Source organism: Brassica napus, chromosome C1 (assembly GCF_020379485.1).
Source record: "Brassica napus cultivar Da-Ae chromosome C1, Da-Ae, whole genome shotgun sequence".
NCBI classification, from domain to species: domain Eukaryota; kingdom Viridiplantae; phylum Streptophyta; class Magnoliopsida; order Brassicales; family Brassicaceae; genus Brassica; species Brassica napus.
Window position 1 is genome coordinate 45,647,441 of NC_063444.1, and position 17,899 is coordinate 45,665,339.

The following is a 17,899-nucleotide window of genomic DNA, read 5'->3' on the forward strand; positions in this document are numbered from 1 at the left end:
TATGAGCGGTATCACAATTTTTTTTTGGCACAAATGTTATAATAGCATTATTGTTACTCTTTCAATTTCAAATTAGTTGTAATTCTAGAATTTTGCACAGAAATTATAAATTAAGAATTTAGGTGAGTGTTCATATTTTTCTTTTTGTTTGACCATTAAATTTACATTACATTATTATTTATTTTAATTTAATTAAAGGTAAAAGAGACCAATTAATAGAAAAATTGCACTGAAATCATATATGTTGTAACGAATATTTTATATTACAACAACATTTAATTTGAAACCAGTATTGTTATGTCTCACAAATAAAACTTTTTTTACTGTGGTTAATAATATTTTAATTATTTTTTTCAAAAATTTGAGAGATATATACCAAATCTCTAAGCTTTTTAAAAACTATAATATTAAAATATTATTATTTAGGGTGAAATTTTTTAATTAAGAAATTATTGATGTAGATGACGTAAACTGGAGAGTAGTTAAGAAAAAAACGTTTTTAGTTGAGTTGAGGATAAAAGAAAAAAAAATAATAGTATAATAGAAGTCTCCCTACAAAAACATTAATTAGTATTTGTTTGACCCAATCAGAAGAGGAAGAAGAAGATAATTATTCAGCTTATTATTAAAAAAAAGAACAAAAGAAGAGTAGAGAAAAATATCTAAAGACAAGTGGCAGAGAAGTGGTTCTGGAGAGTTCCATTCTCTCTAACTAATAGCGTATACGTATGAAAGGAGAGGAGTAGCACAATAATAAAAACCCTATTTTAACCACCTCTTCTCTTCTCTTCTCTCTTGAGTTTCTTCTTTGTTCGTCTACGACTCCTATCTAAACCCTAATCATCGTCCCTTGTGTTAGCTTCTTTAAGAACTTGCTTTCCAAGCAAAGCTCTAAAATACAAGAAAGGAAAAGGTATGGCGTCGAACAACGGCAACGATGATTTGTATGCTGTTCTTGGTTTGAACAAGGAATGTACCTCGACCGAACTCCGTACTGCTTATAAGAAGCTTGCTCTTGTAAGTCTCCTGTTTTGTCTGAACACGCAGATTGATTCTGTTTTTTTGCCTAACTTTGGAGTATTGCATGTAATAATAATAGCTAACTGATTTGTTTTTGATTGTTTCATTATATTGGATCATATGAATTAACTGGGAGCTTTTGACTTTGAATTTTAGAGATGGCATCCAGATCGTTGTTCATCAATGGGGAATATGGAGTTTGTAGATGAAGCAAAGAAGAAATTTCAGGCTATTCAAGAAGCCTACTCTGGTAATTTCACCACTTTTTTCTTCATTTTTAATCAATTTTTTTAGTTGTTATATGGAAAAAATGGGAGTTGATTATTGGAAACAGAGGATCCTCTGTTATCTCCTTGATATGTACTTTTTTTTAAAGTACCATTTATGTTTTTTTGATTAAGCTTCTTTTATCTTTTTGTGGTGGCAAACAGTTCTTTCTGACTCCAACAAGAGGTTCCTCTATGATGTTGGAGCTTATAACAGTGATGATGATGTTGAGGACCAAAATGTAATAGTTTTAATTTTTTTCTTAAAGATAGTGCGATGCTTCTTGACATGCGTTATTGAACATGTGAACCATGCAGTGATGGATATTTTTTTGTTTTTTGCAGGGAATGGGTGATTTCTTGAACGAAATGGCAGCAATGATGAATCAATCCAAGCCTAATGCAAGACTCTCTTCACTAGTTTCTTTCACCCTTAGCTTATTATAATAAACTTCTTTAGATATTTGAAATGTTGGTTTTGGCAGGAGAATAGTTCAGGGGACAGTTTTGAACAGCTACAAGATCTGTTTAATGAGATGTTTCAAGGAGACGCCACAGCATTCCCACCCTCATCATCGTCTTTCCCTGCTTCAACTTTCACTTCCTCTTGTGACTTTGTCTTTGATACAAACTATCAGCAGTCACCGTTTGGGATGAGCTCGATGGGGACTAGTGATCCTTTCGGATTTGACTCAAGATCTCACACCTTCTCTTTAGGGGTAAAGATTCATTTCACCCCTCTCTTAATGCTCCCGAAGGTGCCATTCTTGATGATGATGTATTGTTTCTTTTTTCAGGTGGAACATCAGCAGGATTTCAAGAAAGGGAAGAACAATGGTGGAAGAAGGAACAGACGGAAGAACAGTACTCAGTCTTCTAACAACTATGGAGTCCCTACTTCATAGCCCTTCACTTCAGACTATATTTTTTATTTGTCGACTAGTCAGAGGACTACTGGTTATGGTCTCCTCAACGGCTATGCATGAAAATACTCAAAAAACATTGTCGTTTGTAAACTACACACCTCGTTTTCTCGAAGCTTCTTTTTTCTTTCTCTCTCTCTCTCTATCTATCTAAATGTTGTCTCCTAAGCAAAGAGTTGTTAAGATCGATGAAGTCAACTGCTGCTTTATGATGACGACGAATACACATCCTGTTGTCTCTTGATTTTCTCAGCATTTGAATATAATACATTTTTGTTTGGTCCATTCTAGTTGAACCAAGCGTCAAAGTAATGGCAAATCTTAATCAGAATCTTTTTGATGTTTTGCCCCACTTACAGTAATTCCATCTATAAAAAACTAATTAATTACTCAAAATGTTTACAGAAGATTGGAACAATTTACGAAGAACTATATATAGTCTATACGAATGAAGTTGTAGATGTTATGGAACATTGAAGAAGACAGAGACAGGTGAAACAAATAATCATGTGTCATCGCAGTGTCAAAGTATAATAAGGCAATATAAGTCAACCGTTTAAGAGAAGAGATAGAATGATCACGGATCTTCTTAATGTTACTGAGAGTGCTCATATACTAGAAAATATTTCAGCTTTCTATTTCATGAAATTATGGACACAAAGTAGTAGTACAAGAGATAGTCGCTACTACTACTTCATCTGAAGGATGAAAACTCATAAAAGACATTCAGAAGAGGTTGTCATAGTCTTCTTTGAGTGTGAATTCAGCTGAATCGAACCGCCAAGCCAGAGGAGTGGAAGGCATCTTCATCATCATAGAGCCATGGCGGATTGGGGAGCGCCATGGAGTTGAGCTCTTAAGGCAACTAGTCAACTTGGGCGAGGGAATCTCTTCTGGTTCGTCACAAGTCAAATTGTACTTGAGATTCTTATCCTTGGTGCAAGAAGAATCTACAAAAAAAAAAAGGGAACAAGCTTTATTTTATTTAAAGCACAAGTTCACAAGCAAAGATAGGTTTACAACCACCATCAAGAGCTTTACCATGGTGAAGCAGAAGATCAGCATCGTCCCAGAGACTTTGCTGCTCCTTGATGCATTTGCTGTGATCATGCAAGAACATCTCCCCAGCTATGTTGGTTTCGCATTTTGCAGAAGAAGCAAGTTGCTTGTTCTTGGAAGAAGGTTTGGGATGAACCCCAGCAGACTTGTTAGTGATATCATTGAGAGCCTTACGAGCTCCTCCAGGTTTCTTCTTCTGACCAAGCACAGTTCCTTTCGTACTTTTCACAGAAGCGGCAGCAGTAACAACAGACTCTGAAACAGCAAACAAACAAAAGTCTTACTTGTTTCAACAGCTTAAAGATAAATGATTCTGAAAGAGTAACAAAGAGAAAAGATTACTACTTTTGCGATGAATGGGAGCGTTCTCGTCAGGGAAGATCATCTGTTGAAGAGTGTTCATGTTCCTGTGAACACCGAACAAAAGCTTGTTAATTTCATTTAAAAAAAAAAAAGGAATATTCGAAATTCATCAAAAGGAATCAAATTTCATAACCTAAAAATCGGAATCATACATTTACGGATCAATCAACCCTAAAATTGGTGAATTTTAATAGAAACCCAATACGTAATCAAAACCCTAAATTTGATTCTCCAGAAAATCGAAAACCCTCACGAATCAATCAGCGAAAGAACCGAACCTAAAATCAGAAGGATTACCTTTCGAAAATGGAGTAGTTTCTTGGTAAGATCTTGTGGGAGAGAGACGAGTCTTAGAGGAAGAAGACGAAGAGCGCTTTTCTTGAAATTGTTTTTAGCGGTAACTTTTTCAATCTAGAGACGACGAGGTTAGGCGAAACAAGTGACTTTATAGAAGAAAACAAAAAGGTTAATAGCCGTTGCGGAATGTTTCAACCAAGGCCCAATCAAGACTTGACTCGGGCCCAATTGTGCTGAAAACCACCACTATCCTCATCTCCAATACTCGTTGAAAGAGTCTTTCGAAACCCGAAACCCGCGGTCGAACCGTTAAACCCGGTAATCCGGTTTGAATTTTAGAAAAAATCAATTATTTAAAAATCTGATAAAACCCACAAAAACCCGTTAAAATCCAGAACCGGTTACCGGGTGAATCAAAAAATAAAAAAGATTATATGATCATGTGGATTCTATTAACAAAACTAGCTAGTTGATGTAATTTAGTATTAGTTTATTTCTGTTATCGATAATTTATTACAATTTTATATTTTACTTTTGGTTTATTTTTGATTTAAAGTTTAATTTTATTATTCACACTAGACATTTAAATACTTATAGATTTTAAATCTTGATATATTTTTATTATATCTCATAACTCTTAATTTATTACAAAATTTTTAAATAGTCTGTTCTTTTAATATTTCATATGTGAAATGAAAATAAAAATAAATAAATATAAAGTTAAGTATTTTTCCAAACGGTTTTTAAAACATAAAACATTTCTTATATTTTTCAATAGCTAATATATTATTAATAACAAAAAATTATTAATATGTGGTTCGTCCGCGGTCGATCCAATAATGCATTGACTCGGTAAATTATCCGGTTCAGTGTTCCGGTTGGGTTTCAAAACATTGGCTGAAAGCGTCAAAGAAGTAAGATGAAAAGTCAACGTGTCACATCCTATAAACTCATCGTCTAGACGATCTTCTTATCTGCTAGGATTTATAATTATCATTATCCTTGATTACATCTCTACTTAATTTTGGAAATGTTAAAATTAAGGTCAAATCTTATATATATAGTCTTAGCCAAAGATATGATTCCACGCTTCTCTTTCCCATCTTTATATAAATAAAACCACCACTATCCTCATCTCCAATACAGAACAAGAACAAAAAACGTAAGAGACCATTAACAAAACCTTTTCGTAAATCTTGATTGGAGATATGGGATTGTTGCACAAGCTGTGGGATGAAACGGTGGCCGGTCCTGCGCCCGAAAATGGTCTAAAGAAGTTGAGAAATCACAATTCTGCTACAAAGAATAGTAACCAGAAGTTGATGGTGAATCCTGGTCGTGTCCTGGATTCGCCCGTTGGATCAAGCACCCCGGGTTCTCCTTTGACTCGTAAGTTACCTTTTGTATTGTTCTTGTTTACCTTCTACTGCTGTATTAAGAGCAATTTAAATCTTGCAAAAGAAGTTGTTGAGATGATATTAGCATGAAAAATATTGGTTCTCATAATAATAATAATAATAAAAAAAAAGTTATTCTCATAATAATCATTTTTGTATGCAGCTGGAACACCAAGTGAAACGCATGCCACAAGTCTCAATGCTTGTGATTGGTTTGATCTCCATCTCTTTTCATTCTCATATGGATCCTCTCTCTCTTTTTTATTACTATTAGCATAAATGTTTTAAAGGTACGATCCTTAATATTGCAGGATTGTGCTAAACGCATTGGACCGTTGAAAGAGAACAATCTACGAGTGTATAAGTAACCGATCCAACACCTACTACGTTCTCTTGTATTTCTATGCAGTGACCATATTGTTAAAAGTGTATGCATGCAAATAGTAGTCAGTCTCACGTCGCCCTTTTTAGAACTTGTGTTTGTCTTCTGCATGTAAATAGTAGTGACCAAGATGGATTGTTCTTTGGAAACATGGTTTCTCTAATATGAAATGTCCCCTTAATTACTGTTGGTAATTAAAGAAGAACATATTTGTGATGTACATGCGAATCAGCTTCTCTTCTTATCCTCATTCACTCTCGTTTTGATATCCACACTTTGTTTCTATCATGAGTGTGTGTGTGTGTAAGAGGGAAGATAGAGATGAACAAATAAAATCTAGAACATGCTTAGAGCATATTAACCGAAGTTCTTAGGACGGAGTTCTTAGCAGAGTATAAGAAATTATCTCTCAACTTTTAACTAAAAAAAGTTAAGAACCGACTCTTAGATATCTTAAAGGACATCTCGTTAATCATGCTTTTTCATACGACTTGTACGCAAGACCAGCACCAGCACTGGTTAGCAAATAGTATGTTTCTATTCCAAATGTCATTAGATAAACAAGATATAGAAACTCGTGTCATCATGGCTGAGAGGGATAAATATATATATACTAATTTAAAATCTCCTACACTATTCCTTTTGAACTTGATGCTGAGAATGGGAGGCAGGTATATGATTAAAGAAGAAGAAGAAGAAGAAGAGCATCAAAGAATCATGCATTGATTTCAAAGAAGCGCTTTAGATTCAAGTCTCTCTCTCTATTCCCCTTAAGAGTTAAGAAACTCATAGTGTTAGTGGGCCGGCAACTTTACCGGTGACGGAACCTTAATCCAATCACATCCTTACACGTCAGACTCCCCGTATCGTTATTCCACGTGTCCTCCTTCTCACCGACTCCGTCTCCTTTTCCGTTAACCCCCCCCCCCCAAACAAGATCATTACGCCACAAAATCCCCTTTTCACGATCACATCCATGGCCGACGACGACGACCAGATCCGATCTCACTCCGATTCACCGGATCCTTCTTCTTCTCCGCCACCGTCCGGCAAACTCACGGTAACGGTGGCTTCCCCAGCTCCGCCTCAGAAAGATCCGGACGCGTCGCCTCTTGCGCTGCTTCCGATCAGACCGACCGGCGGCGGAGGGAGGGAGGATTGCTGGAGCGAGAAGGCGACGGGAGTTCTGATCGATGCGTGGGGGGAGATTCACTTGGAGCTGAGCAGAGGGAACCTGAAACAGAAGCACTGGGAGGAGGTGGCGGAGAGGGTGAGAAGCAAGGAGGATAACGGTAAAGCTCCCAAGACGGATGTACAGTGCAAGAACAGGATCGATACGGTCAAGAAGAAGTATAAGCAAGAGAAGTTAACAAGTGGCGGGAGCAGCAGCAGCAGCTGGGTGTTCTTCGATAAGCTCGACCGTTTGATTGGTTCAACGGCCAAGATCTCATCTGGAGGAAGCAGAGGTTTGAATCTTTACCATCAGCAAGGTAAGGCTGAAACGCCGCGTTTTGGAGGTAAGGCTAGGGTTACATCTGCTTCGTTTAGTGAGTCTAAGCGATGGCCTTTGAGGAGGAAGAGGAATGTGTCTGATTCAGATTCGGTGTTTGAAGCTGGTGTCTCTGAGGACTCTGGGGACAGTCTACCACCTCCTCCTCCTCCTCTGTCGAAGAGGAAGCAAGGAGGAAGAAACAAGTGGAGGGAGCTAAGTCGTGCGATCATGAGATTCGGTGAAGCTTACGAGGAAATAGAGAATGCCAAACTGCGACAGGTGGTTGAGATGGAGAAAGAGAGGTTGAAGTTCTTAAAAGAGCTGGAGATGCAGAGGATGCAGTTCTTTGTGAAGATTCAGTTGGAGTTATCGCGGCAAAGGGAGGAGAATGGGAAACAACAGTAGTAATAACAAAGACAGCAGCAATGTGATTGTCGACGACGGTGTTGATAACTAGAGAGTTTAGTGATTTCAGGTCGTAATCTACATATTTTAGAATTTGAGTTTTGAAATTGTTTGAAAAGAAGATACTTTTCTTAGGCTTCTTCATGAGTGTATTAATATTTTTACCAAATCTTTGTTCCCTTTTTGCCAATTTTTTTGTTGAAATGAAAAAAATAGATTTGAGTTTAATTGCTTTTCCGACAAGCTGACTAAATTCAGGCAAGCCATCTGTTGGTGGTGTTTCTGTGTACACTACTCTCGCTCTTCGTCCACCGTGTTTGTTTGGTGGTTCTGACTCAGCACGCCACGTCATCGTAGCCATTCAGGACTTAACGAGAAAGCAAACACTCTAGACGGCTTAGAGGATTCGCATGATCCAAATTTTACAAAGTTACAAAAGAAAAGGACTAATCAGTAGTAGCTGTTTGTCGTTTTGTGTCACCGATAGCCCACGGACGATTACATTATTTTCCCAGTGTGTTCTTTTTTTTTTCTATTTCATTTTACTTTTGAGAGACTTTAAAGAAATAGCTTTTTTGACCTTCTTGGTTACCAAGTTCTGTTTCTGCATCTTGGATTTGCTTTCTGGATCATCCTTCAGACATGTGAGTACTTCTATAGTTAGCTCTGCTCACACCCTTAAATGATCACAGTCAGTATACATATCTGTTTCTTGTTGTTTCTTGTAATTTCAAGATATATGAATCAAGTTTCGTAATGGATAATTGGTTTAAGCAATGATCATTGTCTCTTAAAGAATGATAATTATGTTTAGTCTTGATGGAGGTACAAGCTTGTTGTATCATTAGTGTTATTTGACTCTCAGTGTTCTTTTAATATGATATTCTACATAGATATGGATCAAATCGTTAACGTGAATGAGTTTCAAGAGCTGGCGAAAAGAGCTCTCCCTAAGATGTACTATGATTTCTATAGCGGAGGAGCAGAGGATCAACACACTCTCAAAGAAAACGTTGAAGCTTTCACTAGAATCATGTAAGAGATCTATATAAATATGACAATTTATCTTTTTGGTTTTGGTTGGCTCCAATTTTTACTTGTGTTCTATGTTCAGGTTCCGTCCTCGGGTTCTCGTTGATGTGAGCAAGATAGATATGTCTACCAGAATCTTAGGTTACCCAATCTCAGCTCCAATCATGATTGCTCCAACAGCAATGCATATGTTGGCTCATCCACAAGGTCTCTCTTTACTCTATGTTGGTACATGCAGCTGTTCTATTTGGAAACTGATTTTTATTTGTCTATTATGTTAGGAGAAACCGCCACTGCGAAAGCTGCAGCTGCGTGTAACACTATCATGGTACTAAAGTGTTTACTGGAATACATGTTATTGCATTCTGGTTTTGGGTTTCAATGACTAGTTCTTTTTTTTTTGGTTGCGAGTTTCAGATAGTATCATACATGGCTTCATGCACTATTGAGGAAGTTGCTTCCAGTTGTAACGCTGTTCGGTTTCTTCAAATATATGTAACTACACAATCTAGACATTTTTATTTGCTTTTGTTTTACGTTTGGCCTCTCGGTTCTTAGTTCATTCTGGTATCTTTATTAGGTGTACAAGAGACGAGATGTAACTGCTCAGATAGTGAAAAGAGCTGAAAAAGCTGGATTCAAGGCCATTGTTCTGACTGTTGATGTTCCTAAATTAGGCAGAAGGGAAGCAGATATAAAGAACAAGTTAACACTCTCCTTTACTACTCTGCTTAGCCTATCTAACAAAATAGTATTCTCTCCATTTCAAATTAAATGTTCAGTTTTTTCCTTATTTGACTATTAAAGTTCTATTGCATTTGATGTTTTTAACTTAATTATGAGTAAAAGAGATAGGATTAATGAAAAAAAAAAATACATAGGACACTTATTTTGTAATGAAATTTTAATTTAGAACGACAATTAAGGGAGTAGTTTGTATTGTTGAATGATGTTTCAATTTTGTTGTTCTGTAGAATGGTATCCCCACAGCTGAGGAACTTTGAAGGATTATTTTCAACAGAAGTCCTACCTGTGAGTAGAAGCTTGAAGTTAATGCTCATGTAAAGTGAAAACGTAACATGTTGTTGACGTGATAACTTTTTTTGTTTCTCAGAGTGAAGGTTCAGGGCTTGAAGCATTCGCTTCTAGTACATTTGATGCTTCTTTAAACTGGAAGGTATAATCTTTGTGAACTGATTCTGTTCGTGTCCTTGAATACTAGTGCATTTACTTATAATGTTTGAAACTGGAATGTTGTAGGATATTGAATGGTTAAGATCTATTACAAAGTTGCCAATTCTGGTCAAAGGGATACTCACCCGTGAAGACGGTAAGGTTCTTGTGTCATACTCTGATATATATATATAGCTTGTATCATTACTATATTATAAAGATATATTTGATGATATTTGCAGCTCTTAAAACTATTGAAGCTGGTGTAGATGGAATAGTTGTATCAAACCATGGGGCTCGCCAGCTTGACTATTCACCAGCTACTATAACTGTCTTAGAAGAGGTAAACCCGTCAAAGCTTTTACGTAAGAACATACTTATTCTTATTTATGAACACAATGGTCTTCTTCCTGAAACTGCAGATTGTTCATGTTGTTGGAGGGAGGATTCCAGTTTTGCTTGATGGAGGTGTGAGACGAGGAACAGATGTTTTCAAAGCGCTGGCACTGGGAGCACAAGCTGTTCTTGTAAGCTTTAAATGTTTTAGGATTTGGACTTTTGGCACACATCTTTCAGGTTGCTCTATGTTGATGTAATGACGCAATTTGGTTGGGTTATGCAGATAGGTAGGCCTGTAGTCTATGGGCTTGCAGCGAAGGGTGAAGATGGAGTGAGAAAAGTGATTGACATGTTGAAGAATGAGTTGGAGTTAACCATGGCTCTTTCTGGTTGTCCCACCATTGATGACATCACCAGAAACCATGTTAGGACTGAGAATGAGAGACTTAAATCTATGCTCTGATCCTGAAGACAGTGGTGGAAAGTGAGTACTATGGGTGGACTTTGTGTGATGTTTTTGTAGTTTATATGAACGCCTATGAGAGGGATTTTCAGACAGATTATCACATTGTATACAGTTTCATAAGTGAAAGCTCTGGTTCTGAAAAGAAAACAGAGCTATGGCGTCATTTACACAACCAAATTAAGCTGTCTCAGAGTAATAAGATGAAACAATATCAAGATGATGAAAGTTCCTCCTGGAGCTCCAACTGGGACAGACGATACTCTCTCTCAAACAACATAAACTCCTGCATTTTGTATTGCATCCAAATCGATCAGATGGTTTCTCAGTTACTAAGAACAACCAGTTTACAAAAGAGTGAAAAAGGATTTTGTTTTTCAAGTATTACTAACCTGTAACTGTTGCTGACTGAATAAAGAGAGAAAACCATTTTCATCAGAAGCCACGAGCTCAATCAGCTCATCGTGCTCTTCAGGTGGATTTCCCGACTCCATTAGACAAACAGATACCTGCAAGTATGTCGTTTAGTGAAAGGGCAAATTCATCAAATCAAGAATATGCCAGTAGTTTTATGTTCAGTGTTCTATAGTTCTCACTTACGTGTGCAAATAAAACGTGAAAATTATCTGTAGGAGGCTAGTTGCGAATAAGAGGCTTTACCTGCATAGATCGAAGAACTAGCTCTGGGAGACAGCATCTCCTACAGAGACCGCGGACAATATAAGTTGCAGGTGTTTCAAGCGAGCCTTCTTTGCTTGAATACCAAGCGTCTAGCCGGGATATATCCATTGTAACACCTGCCTGGAACCGGGTAAGCTCACCTGCAGTCATATTTTAAGTTTTGTTTATATTATTGTGGTTTCATCAACATCTCCAAGTTTATATGGAGTAAACCACAGTGAAGGCGAGATATGTTCCATAGACATCCCAACCTTTAAAAGCAGCTGCCGCAACTGAACTTAAAATACCCCCATCATTTGCATTATGTGGCCCAAGTCCATCACCCTCAGTTGCCAAACACCGAAGAACAACCTCGATGCAGTAGCTGTCTCTCGATGAAATCGATACATTTACCTACAGCAAAGATCAACGTAAATAATACATAGCAAACTGGTTTCGAGATTGTGCCACATCCAGTTATGTTGCATAACCATTTTAGACAAAAATTTACGTCCAGGGAATATGCACACTTGCCTGGGTGTGGCAAAATAAGAATAACGGGTAAAAACGAACATATGCAACAAGACACTGGATGAAGGGAGTACCATTAACTGACGGTCTAAAACAACTTCCTCAGTGACAGAAGCGTAAAGCGCACTCATTAATGCCACGCAAACAGTGGCATCTGGGCGCAGACATTCACCAGAAGGCAAACAGAGCATCGCAGTTGCATGCAACTCAAGGAATATATGTTCTTCTGATTCGAATACATCGTCTTCGAGAAATGTCAACCAGGGATTGTCTTTTCCTATATAATGAGATTCAAAGCTATTACATTTTGAAGGATTCTTAGCCAATGTTAAAACTGCTCTTCTTGCATACAAGTCAACCATATATATAATATTTGGCGTCACTTACTGAGAAGCAGTGACAAAGAAGAATCCAAAGTCTCTTTGGCTGCTACTACAGCTTTTTGATTTTCCTCTTCTGAGAGTTCAGTGACTTCCGCATTCTCTAATTGGAATTTGAGCCAGTTGCGATATTTTGCGTCACAGGAATAATACTCATTCTATTAAAAAAAACAGAGAGATACGTAGTTAGCCACTAACGTTTAAATCGAAGGAAGAACCAAAAGTAAAAATGCAAAGTGAAGCATACCCAGTCTTGAAACTCTTGCAAATTCTCGGAAACATAATCCTCAAGTGTATCTGGATTCTCTGAGAGATGCTTCAGAGGTTCAGCAAGAAAACTAAGAAGCGTGTGTGCACCCACCGGAGTTGCAGGCACCCTCCACATGGCGATCAAAGCAAACTCTCGGAAAAGTATGTTGCTGAAGGAAGGTAAAAAAAACACCATGAAACAGAGGCATAAGTGAAGAAAATAGAATTGGTGGCAGTAGCAGACTCTTTACGGAATCGAGTTTCTTTCCATGTGTTAGTGTGTATTGCACGTACCTGTGCATCAAAGATCGCAGGAGTAGTTTGGACGTAACATCTTTGACATCCTTTATAGTAGATGGAGGTGTAAAACAGAGCCACTGAATGGCTATGGCTTTTTGAAGACTCTGTTGACGATGCTGCTCCGCAACATCAATTGAGGGATCATATTTTGCAAGCTTGATTTCCCGGGATCTTGACAAAACCCTGTGAATGTTCCATAAAGTTGCATTTTCTTAGCTTTACTAGAGTAAAATGTATCTCATAATTAGCATATAATAAACCAGGAAATAGACTATTTGAATAACTGTCAACTATCTCCTCAAAATTTCCTTGTGTGTCATCTACATGAGAGAATGGCAAGTATTCCATAGCGGAAAGAAAGATTTTGAACTTCACATGTACACTATTTTTCAAGGCATAAGGAAACAAATGTCAAATAATTTGCTTTATGCCATACACGTATATGAAACCGCCAACGGGTGCTCTTCCACATACGTAAATGTTTGGTTAAGGATCACACAAAAATTACCTGCTATGCATCCTTAGCTCCATCATGTGTACAAAAAGTTCGATGCAGCGGTGGCGAGCAAGCTGAGAAGCATATATTCCTACTAGTTCTTCATGTTGTTTTGAAAATAGAAACATCGAATACCTGGCAGCATTTCATAGATCACTTGAAATCCAATTGAGCGTAATATGCATGTAATGTATCATGAATTAGTATTTTTTCCAAACAAGAACTCTGTCACTACAGAGGAACCAACTCAACGTGACTCACATATGAAGAATAAGGTCGCCAACATTACTGAGCTTCTCCCTGTCCTTGATTTCATCGGCAAGCATATACCTAAGAACAAGCACCACGTGAGCACCGAACTTTATCATATGAGGATCGCCATGGGGCCTGCCAAATGGATAACATATTGTGTCAAATAAAAAAATATAGCTATACCAGGGAACAAATGCAAATATACAGAAGGTATAGTCATAGGAGACCCCTACCACCCCCCTGTGTTGGGAATCTATGTTAATTTAAAAGAACAAAATGCTAAGGGAAAACTATATCCCAACATTATTTAATAAAAGTGAAACTACCTAGATAAAAACGATTGCTTACCTAAAGTTGCTTTGATCATCTTCTAAGGGGGCGATCCATGACCATATTATATCAAGAAGATGTGAGATATTCCCAGACATAAGGGTCATCTGCAAAAGAATGTAATTAGGGATGAAAACGCATATAATATATGGTTCTTATAGCTTTGTGGAGATAAATTTGGCATCTACGTTACCTGAATTTGCCGGTGCTGCTCTTTGCATCCCCTGACAACAGCATCGTGTACCATTTCCCTATGTCAGGAATAAAACAATACGTTGGGCTGGAGCTATTTACGGGGAGAACAAAAAGAAAGTCTCGCAATATATGCATGCATACCCTGAATGGAGTTTCTGAAGAAGAGCAGGAAGGTCACGGGGTTGCTGGTTTAGAACATGGAGCGGCCAATCTTCTGGCCCAAGCGAAGCCTGGTAACCATTTTGCATAGTTTCAGGGCTTTCATCAAGACAGCTTCTAAACTTTTCTGTCAAGCCTGGCTTTGATTGGGCGAGTTCTAGATCAACTTGAACATCAAGCCATGATTTTGCCATCGCCCAGCAAGCTGACTGCAGATAAATCACCATTGAACCACTGAAGCTAAGACAATGTGAATGTACGCAGCACATAGACTAAGCTACAAAATATGTTAGAAGTATAGCAGTTCCCAGTTTTTCAAAGATTTTACAGAGGAAGGGCAGAGATGAGAACAAGTATAGCAATATTTCATATTGATACAAATGTCTCTAGACATCCTAAACCATTACAGTTCATTCCTGAAAGAAGAGATCAACGTGTGGCTTGGAAAACTATCTAGGATTTTCTATTTTACTATCAACGGTTCAAGTTTTTCCGAAACATTCGTATCACATTTCCGTCTTTAAACAGGGACTAAATATCTCATGAACAATACGTGCAGAGTGGGGCCTGTCCAACTTAAGAACGATGCTGAGAGATTTGCCATGACAACCAAGAATAAAAGTTCAAATTTGTAAATTAACAAAACAATTGCATCCAAGTGTGCATGTTTTACCTCCCAATCAGTACAAATTGGCAAGATGCGGTTCAGGTTGCTGCATTGGTTTGCAAAAAACAGCAACTTCATGTTTACCGCCATCCTGCTCTGCTATTTTCTTCAGAAACAAAGATTAAAAAAACAGTTAAAGTTTCTCTGAAGTAGGAAAAAGAATTAAATTCATATCAAGAATTTGTATTACCTCTGATGCACAGTACGAAGCCCATTTCCAAAGACGCAGTTGATTGCCAAAGCCACTTTCCAGCTCGATAGCCTGGAGAGTCCTATTTTTCCCATTCTTTATCAGTGCCTCAACAGAAGGAAACATGTCCATTCCAGAAAAAGGGCATAAAGTTGCCGCTCTCCATGGCTGCCGGAGTATAAATTTAAATCGACATTATTGATACACGCCTTTGTAATATAATTACCCTACGAGAATTCAAATACCTTGTAATATTACCTGCCCAGCGGATCTGCAGAGATCACATGCCTCCTCTATTCTTCCAGCCCTTAACAAAATCCACACATCCTCAAGAAGTGATTCATCTTGTTTCTGCCAAAGAAAAGTAAATATTAATTTTGCTCAGCAGCTAAACAAGAACGAAATACGACTTTCACAGTATAGGTATAGATACGCACAGTATAGGTACAGATACGCACTCGGTGGCTAGACCATAGTATACAAAAGAAGCACTCGCAATTACTATGTTATACGCCCTAGAACAAGCAACATATTTTAATGTATACCATTTATTATATATTAAATGAACAAAATACACTCAAAGGTAAAACATACCCATCAGCACTAAACAAACCAAAATTCAACCATAGCTGAATAGAGACTTACTTTGTCATCAGGAAGAAGACGAGCATGTTCACGAGTTGGGGCATCAAAGTCCAAATGGCGTACAGTGTCAGCAGCAGAGCCATTTTTCTTGAGGTATCTTTGTGTGTGATGCCACACTCCAGCGTTAGGAAGATAAGTACCCACATGAGATCCCCGCACCTGAGAACATAAATATTTACTTGAGACTAAATTCTAATCGAGTGTTAGCCAGCTCTATGGTTCATCACGCAATTATCTAAATAATTTGAACAAAGCCTAGGAAACAGTACCAACACCCTAAATATATGACAAGTAGGAAACACAAACACCTGACTCTGATTTCAGAAGCAATAATGTTGTGGAGGTGTTCTCTATGAGAAGTTCCTCAGATTTCATTCATATAGAGACAAATTAAGCATTTCTCTAGGCGGATAGCAAAGACTACTAGCAAATAAACAGTAGCAGGAACCGTTTTGTTCAACTTCTGCTTCTTATAAGTTATAACCGTGATGAAAGTTACAGAATTAAACTGAAAATAGTGAGTTTATTAACGATCCAATGCATGAGCTCTGCCTAGGGGAAAATGACCACATCAACCAATCAAGTATGATTCCGAAGTGACATTGATAAAGGGATATAGTGAAAAAGAATATATTGGAATAGCCACCTTTCTTTCCAAATCAAGTGATTTTGAAGCTAGATCTTCCAGCCACAGGACAATCCGAAGGCATAGCTGAGCTGTATGGTCGTTTACAACAAACTGACAAGCCTCCAAATGAGATGTTGATGGGGACTGCCGATATTAAAGAAAAGTCACATAAAATCATTCGAAAAAATGTATTTCATTTGGAAAAGGAATAAGAAAAAATGAATTACCATAATCAATTCCTGCGGAACTTCTTCAGTAGCTGCAAGAACAAAAACGTATCATCAATAATATCAATCTCTAGAAAACATGAAAATATTACAAGATACACAGAGGTTTAACAGACATCACCCTAATCTATTCCAAAACGCCCAAAACAAATAGAGAAGAGTTTCCTAACCTTTTCCATAAAGGTTCCATAAAAGCGACCAGGAGGCAGCCTCACCAAGCAAAAGCTGAGCCTTCTGTCTCATAAGTTTATCCTCCACAACCCGATGTCTTATATCTGATCCATACCTGTAGATAACCAAAGAGACAACTGTTTGAATAAGAAAAGGATAAAGTTAACGTCATAGAAGTTTGCCGGTTTAGGTCTCATCATACCTAATCGATTGTGAAACATCCCTGCATGACTCCTCAAGTCTCAATATTAGATCCGGAATTGGCATCAGTCCTGCAGAACAATATGTCATAATTACATATTTACATTAAGTGATAACCAGACATAAATGAGACTCTAGCAACTAAGTAAATGAAACCTAGACACCCAAAAATTACAATGCAAAAACACAACAAACATACTTAACAAGAAGACTGACACAAACCTTGAAGAGCAGAATCAAACAGGGAGGCAAAAAGAGCAAAAGTCGTATCCCCACTCTCCGCCAACTCATCATTCTCAACCTTGCAAGCCTTCAGCGACTGACTCTCTACTCGACGAAACAAAGCCTCATCGTCGTCACCATCCAGATCTCCACCACTCTCCCTCCTGGAAGCAGCAGAGACCGCTTCAGCTTCGTAAAGACCGGTGTGAAAGCTATCAACCTCTTCTTTAATGTTCTCAAGAAGCAATGCAGTGTTCGTTGGACTATGGATGTAATCCCCATCATACAGTAACCTATTCTCACTAACATTCGGACTCGAAACTTCCTCATGCGGCGGCGATGTAGAGTGTCTCTTCCTGCAAATGTAAAGTTGTGATTTTAAAATACAATGTGAACCACCGTTTTAAACAAACAATAATCGAAGCTTGTACGCATCTTCCACCTAGAGGATCGAGAATTAGTTAACCGAATCGAGGGAAGGGATAGTCGGAATTTTTACCGGTAGCGACGGAATTGATCTCTGACGCTGAGGACCTCGGGGTCGAAGTAGCTAGGAGAAGTGTCCATGTCCATTTCCATCTCTCCACCAACGAAACGTGGCGAGGAAGCTTTGAGCGTTCGATTAGGGTTTGTTTAGGTTACTCGTCAAAAACCCTACTAAAATCCTCCGCCGAGTGGATGTGTCTCCGTCGCCACCACCACCTACACGGAACAGTCTCACGCGACTAGAGAGTAACGAGCTGGTTAAAACGCTGCGTTTCATCTTTTAAGGGTCAGTCAAAGGG

At 38.1% G+C, this 17,899-nt stretch overlaps 6 protein-coding genes across 6 annotated transcripts; 4 read left to right on the forward strand and 2 right to left on the reverse strand.

The window, feature by feature from the left end:
* Nucleotides 1–640: 640 nt before the first annotated feature.
* LOC106377568 (dnaJ homolog subfamily B member 8) lies at nucleotides 641–2,494 on the forward strand. Its single transcript, XM_013817839.3, has 6 exons — nucleotides 641–1,017; nucleotides 1,177–1,270; nucleotides 1,452–1,528; nucleotides 1,632–1,688; nucleotides 1,772–2,005; nucleotides 2,084–2,494. Exons 1-6 carry the CDS (start codon nucleotides 916–918, stop codon nucleotides 2,189–2,191), a joined length of 672 nt encoding a protein of 223 aa, XP_013673293.1. The 5' UTR covers nucleotides 641–915; the 3' UTR covers nucleotides 2,192–2,494.
* A 328-nt stretch (nucleotides 2,495–2,822) lies between these two features.
* LOC106375107 (protein PATRONUS 1) lies at nucleotides 2,823–4,139 on the reverse strand. Its single transcript, XM_013815004.3, has 4 exons — nucleotides 3,929–4,139; nucleotides 3,614–3,675; nucleotides 3,251–3,523; nucleotides 2,823–3,159 (listed from the first exon to the last, which is right to left on the reverse strand). Exons 2-4 carry the CDS (start codon nucleotides 3,669–3,671, stop codon nucleotides 2,936–2,938), a joined length of 555 nt encoding a protein of 184 aa, XP_013670458.1. The 5' UTR covers nucleotides 3,672–3,675; nucleotides 3,929–4,139; the 3' UTR covers nucleotides 2,823–2,935.
* An 810-nt stretch (nucleotides 4,140–4,949) lies between these two features.
* Nucleotides 4,950–5,927, forward strand: LOC106377566 (dormancy-associated protein homolog 4). The gene is made up of 3 exons (XM_013817835.3): nucleotides 4,950–5,317; nucleotides 5,489–5,537; nucleotides 5,637–5,927. Exons 1-3 carry the CDS (start codon nucleotides 5,137–5,139, stop codon nucleotides 5,662–5,664), a joined length of 258 nt encoding a protein of 85 aa, XP_013673289.2. The 5' UTR covers nucleotides 4,950–5,136; the 3' UTR covers nucleotides 5,665–5,927.
* Nucleotides 5,928–6,067: 140 nt separating this feature from the next.
* LOC111197847 (trihelix transcription factor ASIL2-like) lies at nucleotides 6,068–7,832 on the forward strand. Its single transcript, XM_022695238.2, has one exon. It carries the CDS (start codon nucleotides 6,684–6,686, stop codon nucleotides 7,602–7,604), a length of 921 nt encoding a protein of 306 aa, XP_022550959.1. The 5' UTR covers nucleotides 6,068–6,683; the 3' UTR covers nucleotides 7,605–7,832.
* Nucleotides 7,833–8,078: 246 nt separating this feature from the next.
* LOC106377563 (peroxisomal (S)-2-hydroxyacid oxidase GLO4) lies at nucleotides 8,079–10,791 on the forward strand. The gene is made up of 12 exons (XM_013817833.3): nucleotides 8,079–8,248; nucleotides 8,498–8,639; nucleotides 8,719–8,843; nucleotides 8,918–8,964; nucleotides 9,054–9,131; nucleotides 9,217–9,341; nucleotides 9,611–9,668; nucleotides 9,751–9,813; nucleotides 9,897–9,966; nucleotides 10,052–10,152; nucleotides 10,232–10,336; nucleotides 10,432–10,791. The coding sequence occupies exons 2-12, from the start codon at nucleotides 8,500–8,502 to the stop codon at nucleotides 10,609–10,611; spliced, it is 1,092 nt and encodes a 363-aa protein (XP_013673287.1). The 5' UTR covers nucleotides 8,079–8,248; nucleotides 8,498–8,499; the 3' UTR covers nucleotides 10,612–10,791.
* On the reverse strand, nucleotides 10,697–17,859 carry LOC106377565 (nuclear pore complex protein NUP107). Its single transcript, XM_013817834.3, is given in 25 exon segments — nucleotides 10,697–10,897; nucleotides 11,004–11,120; nucleotides 11,272–11,432; nucleotides 11,544–11,685; nucleotides 11,877–12,079; nucleotides 12,190–12,340; nucleotides 12,430–12,601; nucleotides 12,726–12,914; nucleotides 13,015–13,113; nucleotides 13,240–13,362; nucleotides 13,489–13,614; nucleotides 13,828–13,916; nucleotides 14,003–14,060; nucleotides 14,146–14,372; nucleotides 14,837–14,893; nucleotides 14,895–14,936; nucleotides 15,021–15,188; nucleotides 15,279–15,371; nucleotides 15,666–15,824; nucleotides 16,312–16,437; nucleotides 16,521–16,552; nucleotides 16,691–16,806; nucleotides 16,894–16,963; nucleotides 17,115–17,470; nucleotides 17,614–17,859. Coding segments are annotated over 25 exon segments (3,228 nt in total). The 5' UTR covers nucleotides 17,694–17,859; the 3' UTR covers nucleotides 10,697–10,825.
* Nucleotides 17,860–17,899: the final 40 nt, after the last annotated feature.